This window comes from Monodelphis domestica, chromosome 2, assembly GCF_027887165.1.
Source record: "Monodelphis domestica isolate mMonDom1 chromosome 2, mMonDom1.pri, whole genome shotgun sequence".
Lineage (NCBI taxonomy): Eukaryota > Metazoa > Chordata > Mammalia > Didelphimorphia > Didelphidae > Monodelphis > Monodelphis domestica.
This window is the reverse complement of record NC_077228.1, coordinates 542,020,114-542,036,990: the sequence shown is the minus strand read 5'-3', so window position 1 is coordinate 542,036,990 and position 16,877 is coordinate 542,020,114. Positions and strand designations below refer to the sequence as shown.

Below are 16,877 nucleotides of genomic sequence, written 5' to 3'. Positions count from 1 at the left end.
AATCATTAAGGAGGTGGTGACCCTGGAGAGAAGCAGTGTTTTCTGGGGGCTCCAAGTAAGGAGGATAGTGCTACACTGTTGCTGGATGGGGGGGGGTGGAGATCATCCTCAAAACAAATCCCCAGAGCTAGGGTGGGGAGAAAGACCACTTCCTCAATCCCAGACTTCACCCACTTGCCTCCATATCTCATCCTTCCCCGACTGCCAGAGGAGGGAAGAGCTTGAGAAGTGGAGGAAAAACATTTACTTCTGTATCCACTCTCTTCCCTTTTCTCTTTTTGCCTCTCTCTCCTCTCCAGAGGCCAGTTGCAAAGTCTGAGCTAGGTGTGGTTGTGTAGGTATTGCTTGGTGGGCCACACAGAATGGGGAAATGGTTTCCAGCACTCTCTTCTCCCTCCCATTGGTTTTTATCCCTTCTCCCTTCCCTGTAGTGACATTGCTCTCAATTTCCAAAGGTTTTGTGACATTGGGCAGGTTCTTTAATTCTAGGCCATATTTTTTCCTCTTTAAAATGAGGGGATGGACTAGATGTTCTCTGAAGTCCCTCCCAGGTCTTAATTTATGACCCTATGACCTACCTCTTCTCCAGTCCAGAATTGGAGTGGGGGATCTTCCTCCAGGGTCACCAATCCCTCCCCATCCACCCCCCAACCTTGTTGTTCTTCTTGACTCACAGAAACTAAAGAGACATAGGTGATTTGGTCCCTCCATCCTCTTCTGTGCCCTGGGCAAAGTTGGATCATCTCTGCCCATCCCCTTGTGGGTGATATTCCTACCAGTGGGAAGTTTTGGTAACTCATAAATTTTGATTTTTCCCAACAGAAATGGAGAGTAGACTAATCTGACTTAAGAATAACACCAGCCTACATTACTATAGGGCTTTAGGGTTTGCAAGTCAGGTCACCAAGTGCATATGAGGCTTACTTTGTACCATATAAGTTCTGGGGGTACAAAGAAAGGCAAAAAACAGTCTCTGTTTGCCCTTGAGAAGCTCACAGTCTTATGGCAGAGCAAGTATGCAAAGAGCAATGGACAAACAAGATACAGACAAGATAAAATGGAAGCAATGAGAGCAGGAGATACTAGCGTCAAGGTGGGGAGAAACTGAGTCTGAGAGGTCACCTGATTTTCTTTTTAAAGAGTAAGAAACAGTGGCCAAGAGTCAATGTGAAAAGACTTCCTTCAGGTCCCAAGAGAGAATATGGCTTATCCAGATTGTTACTGGCCCCTAGGAAGGGAGTTCTAGACAGGAGAGCCCACACTTGGGCCCATGAAGTTGGAAATTTAAAGTTCTCCCCTTGAAAGAAATCAGGAGGCCACACATTATGATTCATATGATATTTAATTTGTAGATAAATTTGTTTAAGCCAAGATGCACTCCATTCTTATTTAGATTATGTGGCTGTTGCCAGTACTTGAACTGAGTAAACATGTACCATACAGAGGGATGGACATAGCACCTTGGGTTTGAGCTACTGTACAGCGCCTGTGAGCCATCTTATCAGCTATGCTTCAAAAAGCCAGCATTTTCTCATTGACAAGCTAGGGCATGTAGAAACTGTATAGACCACCATTTAAAGAACTTTTCTTCCTTGAGTGAATCCTGAGGTTTTCCCCAGTGTCTCTCCATAAAGTCATCTAAGTCAGGAATCACCTTTGATAAGGTGAGAAGGAGTTCCCACCCGCTTTCTAGTCTTAGTCTGTTTACTGGCTGGATGTTCCATTTTCCCTGTCAAAAATGGAGGTTTGTGATGGAGAGTCAGTAAAAATATCAATGAGCAGATTCAATTCAATCCAATCCAATCCTCTACAAATATCTGTTTAGTGCCTACTCTGGTAGGCTGGAAAGGACTTCCAAGCCCAACTCCTCCAGTGTTACAGATGAAGAAACGGAGGCAGTTGATGTTAAACAGTTAATCTTCCTGGCTCAAGCTTTAGGAGTTTTGTTTATGATGACTTTTTAATAGTTTGTTTCCAAGCTTCCTCTGCTTCTCTGGTATATTTATGAGCTATTCAGAAGTTGAAAAGCTGAGCAAGAGCAGGTTATAATTCCCCCTGAACTTTCCATGCTTTTTTCTTAGGCAAAGTCTCCATCTCTTCTTGGAGAGCTTTGAAAACAGCAGGAATGTACAATGACTCCCAGTGAGGTTTGACATTAACTTTTCAGTTTAATTCCCTTGACTTCCCAGCACTGAGATGACTGCATTTATTCCCCTTTGATCTATGAGCTGAGTATTTTCTTTGAGCATTTCTACGTGCTCCTGTGTCCCTAAGACCTATCTTCATTTTTGTATCTCTCAAGAGGCATTTTGGGAAACAACAAGAAGGGAACAACTGCCCAGAGTATTCTTGCTCCTAGTATTCATCTTCTGCTGGCAACACAGCCTATTATTAGACCATGGGTTTCCAGTCAGCCAATTAGAAAAATCTTCTGATCATTCCTTAATGGAAAATACATTTTTGATAATAATCAGTGCTATTATGGGCCTCTGTCCTAGAATCTCCTTTCTCTTCAGTAGGTAATTTCTTGCAAATTTGTGAAAGGCATAGCTCAAGGTCATCTTTGATGAGTGGAGAGTTTTCATGAAAATAAGAATATTACTGAGCAATATGGCTCTTCTGGGATGCTTGGGACCACTTATGAAATATGATGGTTCAGCAGTCAAGTGATGAGAATGTGGTAGGAGAGGAGAGCCAATCAGGAACACAACAGCAAGAACATTGAAGAACTCAAGATTTTGATTTAAGAATGGCTTTGGAGGCCATCTTGGTCAAGCTACTCATGTTACATTTGATGGAAGAAGCTGAGGCCCCAAGTGGTTAAATGACTTGCCCAAGGTCATACAGCTAGTAAGTAGTAGAGAAGAATTTTGAACCCTGTTTCTCTGACTCCAGATTTAGCACTCTTTCCATTGCACCATCACTAATCCAATGGAAGATAAAGTCTTGATCTAGCTCTTAGATAAGAAACTGTCCTGTGAGATCCAGGGGTTTACAAGTGATTGAATAATAGGAAATATTAATATGAAATAAGAAAATTTAATAAAGTACTTATTGAGAACCAGACTAGGAGATAAGGTTGAGTCAGGAAGAACAAGAAACACATAATGTCCCTGCCAACATCCATCTTCATGGATAAACATGTGGCCCTGGGTTTTGAGGAATCAGTTGGGCCAGGAGCCCTTAAAAACCCTCCTTATGCTCCTGCTAAAAGAAGTGTCACTCAGCAGACCATTTTGGGTTTTTCTGCTTACAAAAAAGGTGATTCGATTTCCTGGCATCTTTTCATTGGTGATGGTGATCCCAAGATGTCTCTGTTAGAAGTTGGTCCCTAGGAAAACAGAGAAAAGTGACTTTTAGAGCTAATTTCCTGCCTCCACTTATTCCTCATGATTACGTCTGTCTGTTTGTTTCCCAAGGACTCTTTACCATTGACTTCGATAAGTCAGGAGGTTTCTGATTAGCCTGCTCAGATCCTGTTTAACATGGTGGGTTTTCTATATGCCATTTTCCTTCTTGCTGAAGACTAAATAAGACTCCCCTCCCTATAAGGACATTAAACTCTCTGTTGATAGCTCTCTGTGGATTGAGTTTGGCCTGTGTTATCTGGCTAAGAGGAGAAGGAAGGGACAGCTGCCTTTTTTGTTGAGAAGAGAGACAAATTTATCCAGAGCAGATTTCATGTTCATGCTCTTCCTTCTCTGACCAGCAGGATCCTGAATGTAAGTCAGAACAACTGAGTCACTACTTGGAGAATTCTTTTTATTATAGAAAAAAGGTTGTAATAGGAGCCAATGCAAAAGGGATCGGATCAGTATTTAGCCTTGGAATCTAGCCTAGCCCTGCTAATTACTGCCTCTATATCCATGGGGAAAATAATCCACTTCTCTAGGCTTCAGTTCCTTCCTCTATAAAATGAAAGGCTAAATGGCTTCTAAAGTCCCTGCCAGCTCCAAGTCCTATGTTCAGACTTAGGGCTAGTCATGCTAGGATGACCGGTTCTCCATGCTGGTGAGGAGCAATTCCCATTACACATCTCCACTCTCCCCTCTTATTCTCATCTCCATCTCCATCAGGGGAAAGAAGACGCTGTCACTTCTGCTTTGTCGGCCTAGGCTCCTCAGGCAGGCAATGGAATTATTATATATACAAGGCTCTGGAGACACAGGGTTGAAAAATTAAAATAGGCTTCACTCTTTAGGAGTGTATGTTATTTTTATAGAAAAGTCACCAATGGATGAACAACGTGGTTGGGAGAATCGTTTACCTCCTCCTGCCATTTTGTTTTAACTTTTGAATCTGTAGCATTTAATGACATGGTTGGTACCTTTTCCCCCAGTCTCAATCTGTGATTTTGTTGATAAAGCCAACTCCCCTGATGTCTGCAGATCAGCCTCTGTTGGGCAGTTTAGAGTCTTAGAGAGAGTCGCCTGGGTCACTGAGATGCTGAGTGATTTAGTCAGCATCACATGGCCAGTTTAGGACCAATGAGAGACTTGAACTTGGGGTTTTCTGGCTCCAAGGCTGACTTTCTCTCCTGAGCTGCTGTTTCTTCTCTGTCTGATATGCAGAAGGCTCATAGTGAATGCTTGATGAATTGAATTGAATTAAAAGCTTGCAGTAAGTGGTTCTTCCCTCTCCTACCCTAGACTCTCCTATATTGGAGAGGCAACCTGGCATAGGGCATAGGGTCAAGGATTTGGAGTCCTAGGAAGACCTGGATTCAAATCCCACTTTATCAGTTATTAGATATGTGACTCTGGGCAAGTCCCTCACTCTTTCTGTGCCTCTCAGTTTCTTCTCTTGTAAAATGAGGGGCTTGGACTCAAGGGCCTCTCAGGTCTCTTTCAGCACTGAGTCTATGATCCTTTCAGGAATGGGAAATCATCTTTTCACACAGCCTTCGTTAGGGGCAAAAATGACCAGAGAAGTTATATAAGGAAACAAATACCATTTGAAGTAAAAAAATCACAGTCGGTGCCCCTGAAGTCAGGAGACCAATCAGAAAGGACTCAGCTCAAGGATCATCTTGGCTGCTTCTAAATTTACAGAAGTAGGTCTCTGTGTCAGTTTCTCTGAGCAGAGAAGTAAAGCATGAAACCAACCCAGAGGATATCATAGAGAGAAGCCACTGACTGGAGAAGGAAAGAGCAAACTATCCAAATTAACGAAGCACCTGCTTCTTATCAAGAAAGACCAATGGTCGGGCCGATGGGGAGGAGCTCTCACGGTCCCGCCTACTTGAGGAAATCTTAAGAGTCAAGGGCATTATGAAGAAAAGAGTGGCATCATTTTGGATATCTTCCATAATTCTAAGGTGTGAGAATATGTCCTGGTAAATATTCATGCTATCTGGACAGAAAGCCTTATGGCCTCATAATGTAGGGTATTTCATTGCAAGAGAAATATGATTGGTGTGCTGTTAAGCAAATTTGGCTAGAGAGTCAACCTTGTTGTAAGACCAGGACTTAAATTCTGCCTTTGACTCATTTGGGTTGTGTGACTTTGGGCAAGTCACTTAAACCTGTCACTTAAACTAAGTCTCTTCATTGCAGAGCAGATACTAATTGGAATCAGGAGAGAGGGCTTCTGCACACCAGATGGGTCAAACTCAAACAGAAACAGGGGCCACAAAATCATACATGAAAACACACCTTTATAGATTTGGCATTTCTAAAACATCAACACCTTAAATCAGATAGGAATACTATTTCATCTGGAGTGAGCGGCATTTGGTAGTGTTGGGGGCTGCATGTTTGATGTCTGCCCTGCACAAATGAAATCAGGTCTGGACCCCAAAAAGGGTAAGTTATTGAGAATGGCAAATGCTTAAAAACTGAAGGCATAGTTAAGTATAAAAACATTTAACTACTTCCATCTCACTCTTAATGGCTAAAGGAAGCACACATGCCATTCCGTTCTCTTTCAGGGATACTATGTTTAATTTCCTCTTTGAAGTTGTGGTACTGGGAAAATGAACCCTTTGGGATAGGATTAGAGCCGACACAAAGGTCTTTGCTGAGCAAAAGGAATAGAAGGACCTTATCAGAGAATGGTCACTGCTAAACCATCCCACAAGGGACCCTGGCTGAGGACTGTGCTATAGGATGAATACAGAGTATGGCAATAGTAACAGCTCCCGTCAGTCTGTCTAAGGTATACACACCGCTTTCCTCACAGTGTTCCTTTGTTGTCAGACGAATGTTTTTTTTAATGATCCTCATTTTCCAGACGAGGAAACTGAGGCTAAGTAACTCACCCAGGAACAAATAGCTAGTCAGTGTCAGACAGAATTCAAATCTGGGTCTTTCTTTGATGTGTCTAGTGCATCAAAAGTAGCCTCAGATTTTTATGATCAAGCACTTTCCTCTTTCTTTTCCTCTCCCTCTCCTATATTTCTAAAGAATGCTAGTCCTAAGGAAGGTTTCAGGACGATTTTTCAAACCGTTAAAGGGATGAAAGAAACAGCATTTATTACTTTGTGCCAGACTAAGTAGTGAGGCTACAAATACAAGCAAGTGAGTCCTCACCCCGGAGGAGTTTATATTCTAATGAGGGAAAACAATCTATAGAGGCAAAAAGCAGGAGGTGGGACAGGCAGGCGTGAGTGGTGCATCATGGCTTGGTGATGACAAGGTGGATGGGTGCTCTGCTAGTTTCATAGGTGCTATCTGTACCCTCCTTTTGGGGGTGGATATTGTCTGAGTGGATTTCCTTTCTCTGTGACTCATCACTCTATCCCCAGGCTTAGGGATCTCTAGCAAAGTCAGATGACATTCTCTTGTGAATCAAATGTATCAAATAAAAGTTCTGCACCCTCCCCCCCCCCCCCCCCCCGCCTTTGACCCACCTAGTTATTTCTCAAAGCCTCTTTAATTCCCAGCAAAAGTTCAGTCTGTTCTTTCTTTGCAATAGCCCCACTCCGACTTTTTTCAGCAGTTGGAGAGCTCCAAATACCAAAGAAACTAGAGAAATGACTGACTAATTGAGCAGAATCAGGAAGTTAGGACTTTTCGTCTTTCATTCTGATGTAACACGAGTTTGTGGAAGTTAAAAAAAAATTGGGAGGCTCCAGGGAAATGTACCCCCTGCCAGCAACAACTTTATCATGAATTGTCTAGGACAACAATGAAAGAATACATCTGTCTTCAACAGTACGCTCAGAATATGTCAGTGTGACTTTAATTGAAAGAAACCCCAGAAAGCCACTTACTTAGTCGCAGATGATGTTTTCTGACTGTTTGGTGTTATTTGATTTTATAAGCAATCTCTTTCAGAAGACCTTTGAGATCATTCAGCTTTGAAAAAGAAACAAATAGGGCTGGTATTAATTACAAATTAGCCAATCAAATTCCTGAACATCGAATTACGATTTATCTATGGAATACATGTAGAAATCAAGCATTCAGGACAGCCAATATATCATAGATTATTCTCATTCATTTCATACTCCATCACGTATTTCCTGAAGGTAAATGGGCAAGCCATTAGCAAATGAGCACTGCCCTCCCTCAGACCACCCTCAGAAGGTACAGGGTTAGGCATGATCATGTGCAACAAGCTGTTAGAGTTGAGTCTACAAGAAAATAATGCTTCCAAGAAGCTAAACCAATCACTGCCCATCTGGTGTCCTGCTCCCCGAATGTACAATAGAAGACTAAACTTGTACACACAAATTGTGTACTTGAGAACAAGAGAATGTCAGTAGTGTGCATTCCACTTAATTGTCAGGTAGGGGAGGCACAGCTCGTTTGAGTTCATAAATCCGATTTGTAGATAAGCGACAAAAATCACACAGATTCAGAGTAATGTCTATTCAGTTGGCTTCTCGCTGGCTAGATCGCTAATTCAAAGAAACATTCTTGGTAGAACATGGTTGCTTTCTTTGTCCTCCTTTTCCTCAAATGTGGATAGGCGATCTCCAGAGCTAGAATACCCCCTACTGATGATGATCCCGATGAATCCCTGCCTGCTCATCCATGCAATTCTTGCCCAGGTCCCAGAAGTTCCCTACTGTTAGGGTTCTGGGGGGTTCTTTGATTTTTTTTGCTGACATTAAGGAGATCTCAGTGGCATCCTCAGGCTGTCCACCAAGCATCCTTTGCCCTTGCCACGAGACTTTTTCTGAAAAGAACAGAAATGCCATTGGGGATTTTCAGTGCCTGAAGAGGATAGGCCCTATTCCCTGTGAGGTCACTCTCCATCTACTTTGTGTATGTCTTGTTCGTGGAGCAGGCTTTACACAACAGCACCTCTATCAGACTGTGAGCTCCCCGTGGGCAAGGAGAGTGTTCTTCCCCCTTTCTTTGTATCCCCAGAACCTAGCTTGACCCTTAATAAATGCTTCTGGACTATTGTCTGACAGCCATTGACGTATGCAGGGACAGCTGGAATAAACCTAGTCCGTGGTTTGTTTTTATGACAGATGATGTCATTGATGTTCATTTAGAGAGCTAAAAGAGGAAGGAAGGAATGGAGAAGCTTATTATGTGCAAAGCATGACGGGATAAAGCTATTCCCCCCAAAGGGAGACTCCTCTTTACTCCAGGGTGTCGTCGTTCTAATAGAGGGAAACAGCCCGTGGAAAGGTGTCCGCTGCAAAGCGGATGCCCAAGTCCCAGGGTCTCCGAGGTGCGGCAGCCGGGCAGACCCCAAGGCGGCTTCTCTAGTCTTGTTTCCACGGACAAGTCCTGCTTCTTCTTTTTTAGGAGGCAGAGCTGACATGGATAACTGAGATGGACAGCCACAGCAGGGCTTCACGTGTGCCATCAGTTTGGCCTCTTCCCCTATAAAAAGCTCCGTATCACGGGCCAGAGTGACTGCTTTGACTTTGTCTCCTCTTCCTGACACTCCCATTGCAACCTTGAAAGCTGGCCGGCTGTCTCCTCCCCTCCCGGGGCCCCACTGGTGAGGGCAGGCCTGATGCATTTGGGCCACTGTTCCCTCCAATTTTCTCACTCTGTGATTCTTTTCCGCAGTGGATCTTCCATTTGTCCAGGCGAACCCTTCTACTGACTCCTTTGCTATCTTGTGGGCAGAAGAACCGGGCAGGCTTCATGGGGGGACCTCCATGTTACCTGGTCAGTTTGGATTCTAAGAATGTCTGACCCTCACCCGTGGGCGATCCATTGGCCCTCTCTGGGTCTCGTTTTTGTCCTCTGTCGAATGAAGTGGGTGAGCTCAGCGATCCCTTCCAACGGCCAATACAGAGTGGTTTTTAAGGAGAAGGTCCTGGTGTGGCTCCTGGGGGTGCTCCCAGACCCCCCTCCCCCCACACAGAGCACCGTACCTTCGTGTCCAGCTGTCTGAATCGGTGTCTCATTCTGCAAAGAAGAGAAGAGAGAGCCCCGTGAAAGGCCAGGCAAGCGGCAGGCAGGCTTCCCTGCAGAGCCGCTCGGCCATGGTCATCCCTAAGTAAGGAATGACGAGGGAGCTCGGAGTCCAAGAAGCTGAGCACTCTCAGGACCCCCAAGGATAAAAGGAGGGGAGCAAGCCAGACTCGGACCCGAATTCAAGTGTGGCCTCCGACTTGGGCTAGCCGAGTGCCCCTGGGCGAGTCCCTTCCCCCCACATGCCTAGCCCTTGCCTCTCTTCTGCCTTGGAAGTGATACCGGGACCCGGGGCAGGGGGTAAGAAAGGACGGAAGGAGCAGCTGGCAAGGGAGGAAGAGGGAAATGGCCCTACTCTTCCGAATGGTCGTTGGCTTTGGTGTGGATCTTGACAAGGTAGTTTTCTTTCATCACAGCTTCCCAGGACAGGGTTTCGTTGTCATCGTTCGTGACACCTTGAAGAGAGGCAAAAAGGCATCATGGGAGCACTTTCCCCTCCGGATGCCGGAAAGGCGGCGTGCTGCCCCCCCCCCCCCCCCCCAGTTCCGCCCCGCTTCAGTTTGGCGTCAGCGCCACCGGCTTGCTTAGAGCCAGCGTTTGGGTAGTGCTTGGGGACCCCCGCAGCCCCCACATCCGGGCTCGGGCCCTCGTGCTTTCTGCCCTGCCTGTCGAGTTCAGTTCCCCATCCGGGGCCCAGGCAGACTGGAGGCTCCGAAGCAGACTGGAGGCGCTAGAGCTGGGAGGGCCCTTTCAGGCCACCCGGTCAATGGTTTTCATTCGCAGATGAAGAAACTGAGGCCCAGGAAAGCTAAGCGCCACACAGCGAGGCAAGGGCAGGCTGAGCACTGGAGCCGAGCCATCTCTCCCAGTTGGCTCGTCTTTGCTTTAGTTCACTATTCTGTGAGCTCTCCGTCCAGTCTCCTTTTACTCCTCTAAACTTCGCTGCTAGAAAAGTACTAAGCCAGGGGGCAGCTGGGCGGCTCAGGGGATGGAGATGGGAGGGCCTGGGTTCCAATCCAGCCTCAGACCTTCCCAGCTGGGTGACCCTGGACAAGTCACGTCACCCCCACTGCCTAGTCCTCCCCGCTCCTCTGCCTCGGAGCCAAAGCACAGTAGGGATTCTAGGAGGAGAGGAGGGTCATTAAGAAAACAAAGAGAAAGGAAAAGGGACCCGCTGGGTGGATGAGGCTTTGGCCCGAGGCACAGGAATGAAGAGGGACAGTCCAGCCTCAGAAAACAATTGCCTCGGAATGGCGGCCAATGACGTCACTCACATTAAGGGGGTGGGGTTGGGGGGCGCTTGGGGAGGCTGTTTAGCCGTGGGGAAGAACGGGCTTCCTACCGCCGCTCCGGAGCCCCCGCTGGGACAAGGCCGGCCACTCGCAGTAAACCTGAAGCACAACCACCTCCTTAACAACCAAAGAGAGCAACCGAGTCCGAGATTCGGGCCGGCAGGAATGCAGCACTGCCCGCCTGAGCCTGGGGCACGCTTTCCTGGGAAACCGCGCAGGGACCGCAGCTGATCCCTCAGAACCCTCCTGCTTCCTCTTGTGTCTCTTTCTGCCTCAGGAAACGTCCCTGGGCTGAGACAGCTTTCTCTCTCCCCCTCTGTCTCTGTCTCTCTGTCTGTCTGTCTGTCTGTCTGTCTGTCTGTCTGTCTGTCTGTCTCTCTCCCCCTCTGTCTCTGTCTCTCTGTCTGTCTGTCTGTCTGTCTGTCTGTCTGTCTGTCTCTCTCTCTCTGTCTCTGTCTCTCTCTCTCTCTGTCTCTCTGTCTGTCTGTCTGTCTGTCTCTCTCCCCCTCTGTCTCTGTCTCTCTGTCTGTCTGTCTGTCTCTCTCTGTCTCTGTCTCTTTCAGTCTGTCTCTCTGTCTCTGTCTCTTTCAGTCTCTGTCTCCCTGTCTCTCTCTCTCTGTCTCTCTGTCTCTCTCTGTCTCTCTCTCTCTCTCTCTCTCTCTGTCTCTCTCTCTCTGTCTCTGTCTCTCTCTGTCTTTGTTTCTCTCTCTCTCTCTGTCTCTCTCCCTCTGTGTCTCTCTCTGTCTCTCCCTCTCTCCTGTATACAATCCTTGAGTGTCAAGCTCTGTGTGTGTGTGTTCACGTGTGTGCGTGTGCATGTGCGTGTGCATGTGCACGCACGCCTGCAGAGGGAGTCTCCGGGTGCCAAAGACTGCCAGCACTTACAGCAAGCAGCATTGCCGGTGTGCTTCGCCTTGCAGCAGCACTTGAAGCATTTCTTGACCACCTTGTAGAAGTAAGCGAAGACCACAAAGGGGAAGGGGATGTTCAGGCGGCTGCAGTACTCCTGGACCAGGAAGTAGCGTTGGAACTTCCACACCTGGTCATTGTTTTCTTGCACCGTTCCCACAGTGTACCTGGCAGGAAGAATGCAGGGAGACACACGGGGTGACCTCCAGGCTGTGGGTGCTCCAGCCAAGGGCCCTTCAAACCATCCTTCCCACCCCACCTCTCCTGCAGAGAAGCTTAGTGAGCTGTGAACACTCACGTAGAGCAGGAACTCCTGGAAGGCAGAGATGGTTTGTTTTTATCTTAGGCACTTAATAAATGCTCATTGGGGGAAAGGAGAGAGGGAGGGAAGGAGGAAAGGAAAAAAGGAAGGAAAAGAAAGGGAAGGGATAAAAGGAAAGGAAGGAAGGAGGGAGGAAAGAAGGGAGGGAGGGAGGGAGGGAGGAAGGAAGGAAGAAAGGAAGGAAGGAAGGAAGGAAGGAAGGAAGAAAAGAAGGGAGGAAGGAAGGAAGGAAGAAAAGAAGGGAGGAAGGAAGGAAGGGAGGAAGGGAGGGAGAGAAGGAGGGAGGGAAGAGCACATTGGGAATACAGCCTCTCCAGAGATGCTGCATTACCATCTTTTCCAGTTGAGGAGTTGCCCCAGCACATACCCAAACATGGCAACCAGCAGGTTCACAAGCAGGATGTTGGTGGACAGCATATAGATGCACACAAGGGGTATGGTGATCCATTCGGGGAATCGGGGCATCCTGTGTTCATCCAATTCCACACACAGAGGTTTGGATTCATTGCCAGTGAAGGTGCAGTGGGAAAGGTCATAAGTGGTACCTGAGAGAAAGCCAAGTCAGTGATGCGCTGGGCACGACGGAGGGAGAAGGGGCTGCTCTACTGTGGGAGGTCCCTCAAATACACCGACTTCAAATCTGGTCTCAGATATTTAGTACGGGGTGTCTCTGGGCAAGTCGCTCACCCTTTGCCTGCTTCAGTTTCCCCATCGGTAAAGTGGGAACAATAACGACACCAGCTTGCCAGGGCTGCTGGGAGCATCGAATGAGAAGGCAAACCTTAGAACATCCACACGTGTGTAGGATTCTTATAATCTAAGAACCTGGAAGATGCTGCAGAACAAATGTTTGGAGCAACTGGGCAAGACTAAAGCAATGATGCGCAATGGCAAAGAATCCCTCACTGAGCCAGCTTTTAGGCTGGGAGGAGGGGTCTAAATTGAGCCCCACTTGACAATTCTATGGGCATGAATTAAGCACCTACATTATGCGAGCCATTAGAGATACAAAGACAAAGTCAGAACGGCCCCAGATCTCAGAGTTTAAATTCTGCTGGGGGGATTGCCACACATACCCAGCCACAAGATAAACCACTAAATACCAGTCACGTCTCTTCCACGTACACACTTGGTGACCAGCCACATTCCTGCCACTCATGCACAGGGATGGCACAAAGAACACAGTTAGGTGGTTACCATCCACGTCACTGGGCACCTGGCCAAACATGGCCAGGTAGGGCTCGTAGATCACCGAGCGGAAGATCCACTCCCAGCGGTGCTCGTTCTGTCTCAGGATGCCCTGACGAGCCACCCCAAAGGCAACCATCCAGACGGCGAAGAGGAACAGGAAGAAGAAGACATCGATTAGCTGGAAGAGGAGGGTGGCAGACATGTCAGTGCCCCCATTCACCACCTGCTGAGTGCGTTCAGCCCCCTCATCTCCCAGTAACTGCATGTTGAGGGGACTGAGTAGGAAAGTGAATCCCCTGGGCTCATTTCATTCCAGCACTGGCTTAAAAGCAAAAAAAAAAAGCTCATCTGCTTTGTCTCCTATTAAAACCTTTTTCTTACTCCTTGTACTATGCAGTTGACTCTGGGCTCAAAAAGCTAGACCAGCTGAACACACTCCCTGGCATCTTCAATCAGGCTCGAACGGCTTCGAATGCCAGCCGAGTCTGGGCTTTCTATCATTCAAGGCTTAGCCTAGTGGTCAGAGGGGTTTGTCATCAAAAAGTTAGCCCCCGGGTGTTGAATTGGTTTGGCCATGGGAACTCATGGGCTGTCTGTCTGCCCGTTGGGCAACAACACAACCCTGAGGTTGTGCCCTTGGAAGCCTCTCTCTGCAATCTCCCAGTCTTCGGTCCCCACTCATGAAGCTTACCATCCTCTGTAGCATAATGATTTTGGGTCCCAGATTTCTGCTCACAGTGAAAATATGGATGAGCCTCAGAGTAAAAATGATGTAATCCAGGCAAAAGATGACCCGCCCAGAATACAGGGAGCTTTTGTTGGAGGAGTGGAGCCTGTGGAGAAGAGGAGAGGGAGCATGCGAGAAAGAAGAAGCATTTTGTTAGAGCACAAACCCAGGATGGGAAATCTTTCACACTAGATTCTCCTTTGACAAGGAACTAAGGCTATCCTTGTGGATGGGAACACCAAGGAGACCGGGATTAGTCGTGGGGAAAGCCACGCTGGCTGTCCTGGACAAGAGAGCTTCTCCTTCCATTCTAGATCCCTCATAGGAAATGGGCAGGTTGGCACATGGAGCTCACCAAAAGCCTGGAGCCGACTTAGCCTGCTGAGTGGACAATATGGTCCTGGGAAGGGGGAACAGAATGCTAGTAAAAAGAGGGAGGAAGAGGAGGAGGCGGCCAGGCTTCCCTTTGTGGGATTGCAGAGTTAGGGGCTCCCTGGGGTACAGCTGTTGTGATGGCATGCACGTGCTTCTGTGTCCCCCTGGGAATAAGTTTGTCCAGCCTGGGGTGCTTCCTTCCTATGGGCTCAAGCTCTGACTTTTACAGGAAGTCTTTTCTGATTCTCCTCTCCCAGCTTCTGATGCCTTCCTCCCGCCCTCCGATGAGCTGGTGTTTATTTCACACTCACTGGGAATGGCAGATTGTCTCCATTGCCGGAATGGAGCTCCTTGAGAGGAAGGGCTGGCTCGTTTTTTGTTTAGTGTTGCCAGTAATGGCACAGAGTAGGGAAATTAAGGAATGCTTCTATTTGGATTGGTCTTAGTGCCCAAACTACAAAGGTCCGCTTTGAAACAACAAGCTCTAAGTGGGTTTCCTGGGCAAGAAAAGGTAAAAAGGGGGTTAGACTCCAGGAAATGGCCCAGAGCCAAAAGGGAGCTGTCCAACAGTGTCAGTAGGACAACATGGAAGGTGCTTTGGCTAACAACAATTGGCCCCATTCAGTTCTTTGCACAGCTGCCTTCTAGAAGAATACTCAATCATCAAACATTCATTAACATGGTTATATAATTAATGAATATATAATATATTGTGTTCTACCATCCTATCCTATCATACTGTATCATATCATGTCATTATCATATATCATATCATACAGCCCCAGGCATTGTGTTGGGGACACAACAACAGTAACCAACCAAGGTCCTTGTGCTCAAGGATCTCACATTAAACAGGAGAGACAACATAAGTAGGTACATACAAGATACCTTCAGAATAATAAGGAACTGGTGGGTGATGGGAGCAGGGGAAAGAAAATAAAAATGGCCTCCTGTAGAAGGCAGCTCTTTTCTGAGTCTTGAAGGGAGACCAGGATTCCAAGAGATGAAGGCCAGGTGGGAGAGCATTTCAGGTGTGGCACAAAAGCATGGAGGCAGGAACGTCCTTCCTGAGCAAATAGCTTTGGTTAATGGTTTATGGATCAGGTGGGTTCCTCAGGCAGTTTCTTTACTGTCCATTCCCTCCACACCCAGTTCAAGACACAAGGAGGCAGCCTAGAATTCTCACACAGGAGCCATTTACCTTGATCAGCATGAAATGGTGGGTCAGGGATATTTTGTAGTGCCCAAATGCCCCCTGGAGGTGACCCAGAATTAATCTCAGGAGTGTGGTGGCCACTGACTTGGAGGACGAGTGTTTGATTGTCCTATTTGACTTGCCAAAACACAGGCCACACGATCCCTGAGCAAAAGGAGGGAGGACTTCCTGCATGCTAACAGAACACAGACTCACAGGAGGTTTGGCGTGGGGAGAGCCTCAGAGGGGGTTATTTTACTTTTGTTCCTTTTTAAACCTTAGAAGAAGATCTAGAAAAGACCTGCTGACTCTCCTAGTCCAGTCTCCTACCAAATGCAGAATCCCCTCTACAATATCCCTAATAGGCAGCAATACAAGCCTCTGCTTCAATCCTTCCACCTCAGGGCACTTTCCCTCAAGGTTCTCCCAGTTTCTAGTTCACTATTAGTCCCTCCTTGTTGGCCGGGATGATGCACAAAGGAACCACAATGCTCACCATGGCCTATTCTTCTAAGAGATAAAATTAAACCTGCCCTTGACATGAAGGCCAGGCGAGAAATCTCAGGTGCCCTGTTTCTGGGAGAAGGAGAGTCCTTTAAGCTTCCTGGATCTGGCGGTGACTATATGCTGCCCTCCTGAAAACACTGTCATCAGTTGGACTCGGTGACTTCCCTAAATGATGCCGCTATTTAAATAGCCTGAAATGCTATCAGAATTGTACAGGATGTGGTAGGTGTGGACAGATTGGGACTGTGTCATGGGAGGGAGCACCCAAAGTGGGGAGCCCTCTCCCTGAGGATCTTGAAGCAGAGGCCAGATGACTGCTTGTTGGGTGTGTGTTAGTGGAGATTTCTTTTATGTAGAGGCTGAACTCAAGGCTGCAGTCTCCTTCACCTCTTAAATTCTGTGATTCTATTGAAGTGACCTTCTTTGGTCAAGTGACAACTCCCTGGACCTCAGTTTCCTCATCTGTAAAAGGAAGGGATTTGACTAGAGGACCACTGAGGCAATTTCTGGTTCTCCATTTATAATCCTCACAGTGATTCTGTGAGGTAGGCAGCACCATAAAGCATTATACTCCCCATTTTACAAACGGGTGACTGCAATTTAGAGAAGTTAGCATGTGCCCAAGATCACATCAGTAGTAATTAGAAGAGCTGGAATTTGAACTGAGGTCTTTTAGCCCCAGGGTCCAGAGATCCTTCCACTAAACTGTGGTGTCTCTCCTGGTGATAAGAGACCTCCACTCTACACGAGGGGACACCTCAGCAAGTCTGGGTTCTGGAGGTGGGGAGTATGGAACTCCGTGCTATGTTTGCTATGTGGGGACATCATCCATGGCTCATTATGAAGTGGGGCCGCCCACCCACCACTGCCAACATAGGAACCTTTTCTCTGTTTAACAAGAGTTCAGACAGTGCAGGATTTAGAAAGGTCATGAAAGTTCCTTACCGGAAGACAATCCCTGCTATGAAGTAAAATAATCCAAGAGTGTCCATGACATTCCACAGGTCTGTAAAGTACTTAAACCCATTCA

The 16,877-nt window shown here is 47.2% G+C and overlaps 1 protein-coding gene across 3 annotated transcripts in view; it reads right to left on the bottom strand.

Annotated features, from left to right (window-relative positions):
• Positions 1-1,323: 1,323 nt before the first annotated feature.
• The window catches only part of TRPM8 (transient receptor potential cation channel subfamily M member 8), a 52,898-nt gene continuing 37,344 nt past the window's right edge, over positions 1,324-16,877 (bottom strand). For 2 of the 3 annotated variants that reach the window (XM_001376523.5, XM_056820143.1), the window contains 9 exons: positions 16,793-16,877; positions 13,735-13,876; positions 13,050-13,221; positions 12,220-12,397; positions 11,507-11,697; positions 9,685-9,784; positions 9,290-9,323; positions 7,214-7,298; positions 1,324-3,331 (listed from right to left, as the gene is read on the bottom strand). The exon at positions 16,793-16,877 is cut by the window's right edge and continues 7 nt beyond it. In XM_001376523.5, the coding sequence (XP_001376560.4) occupies positions 7,248-7,298; positions 9,290-9,323; positions 9,685-9,784; positions 11,507-11,697; positions 12,220-12,397; positions 13,050-13,221; positions 13,735-13,876; positions 16,793-16,877 (953 nt within the window). In that variant the 3' untranslated portion in view covers positions 1,324-3,331; positions 7,214-7,247. Of the gene's footprint in view, positions 3,332-7,213; positions 8,125-9,289; positions 9,324-9,684; positions 9,785-11,506; positions 11,698-12,219; positions 12,398-13,049; positions 13,222-13,734; positions 13,877-16,792 lie in introns of all 3 variants that reach the window. The other variant, XR_008916908.1, reaches the window with a different exon arrangement.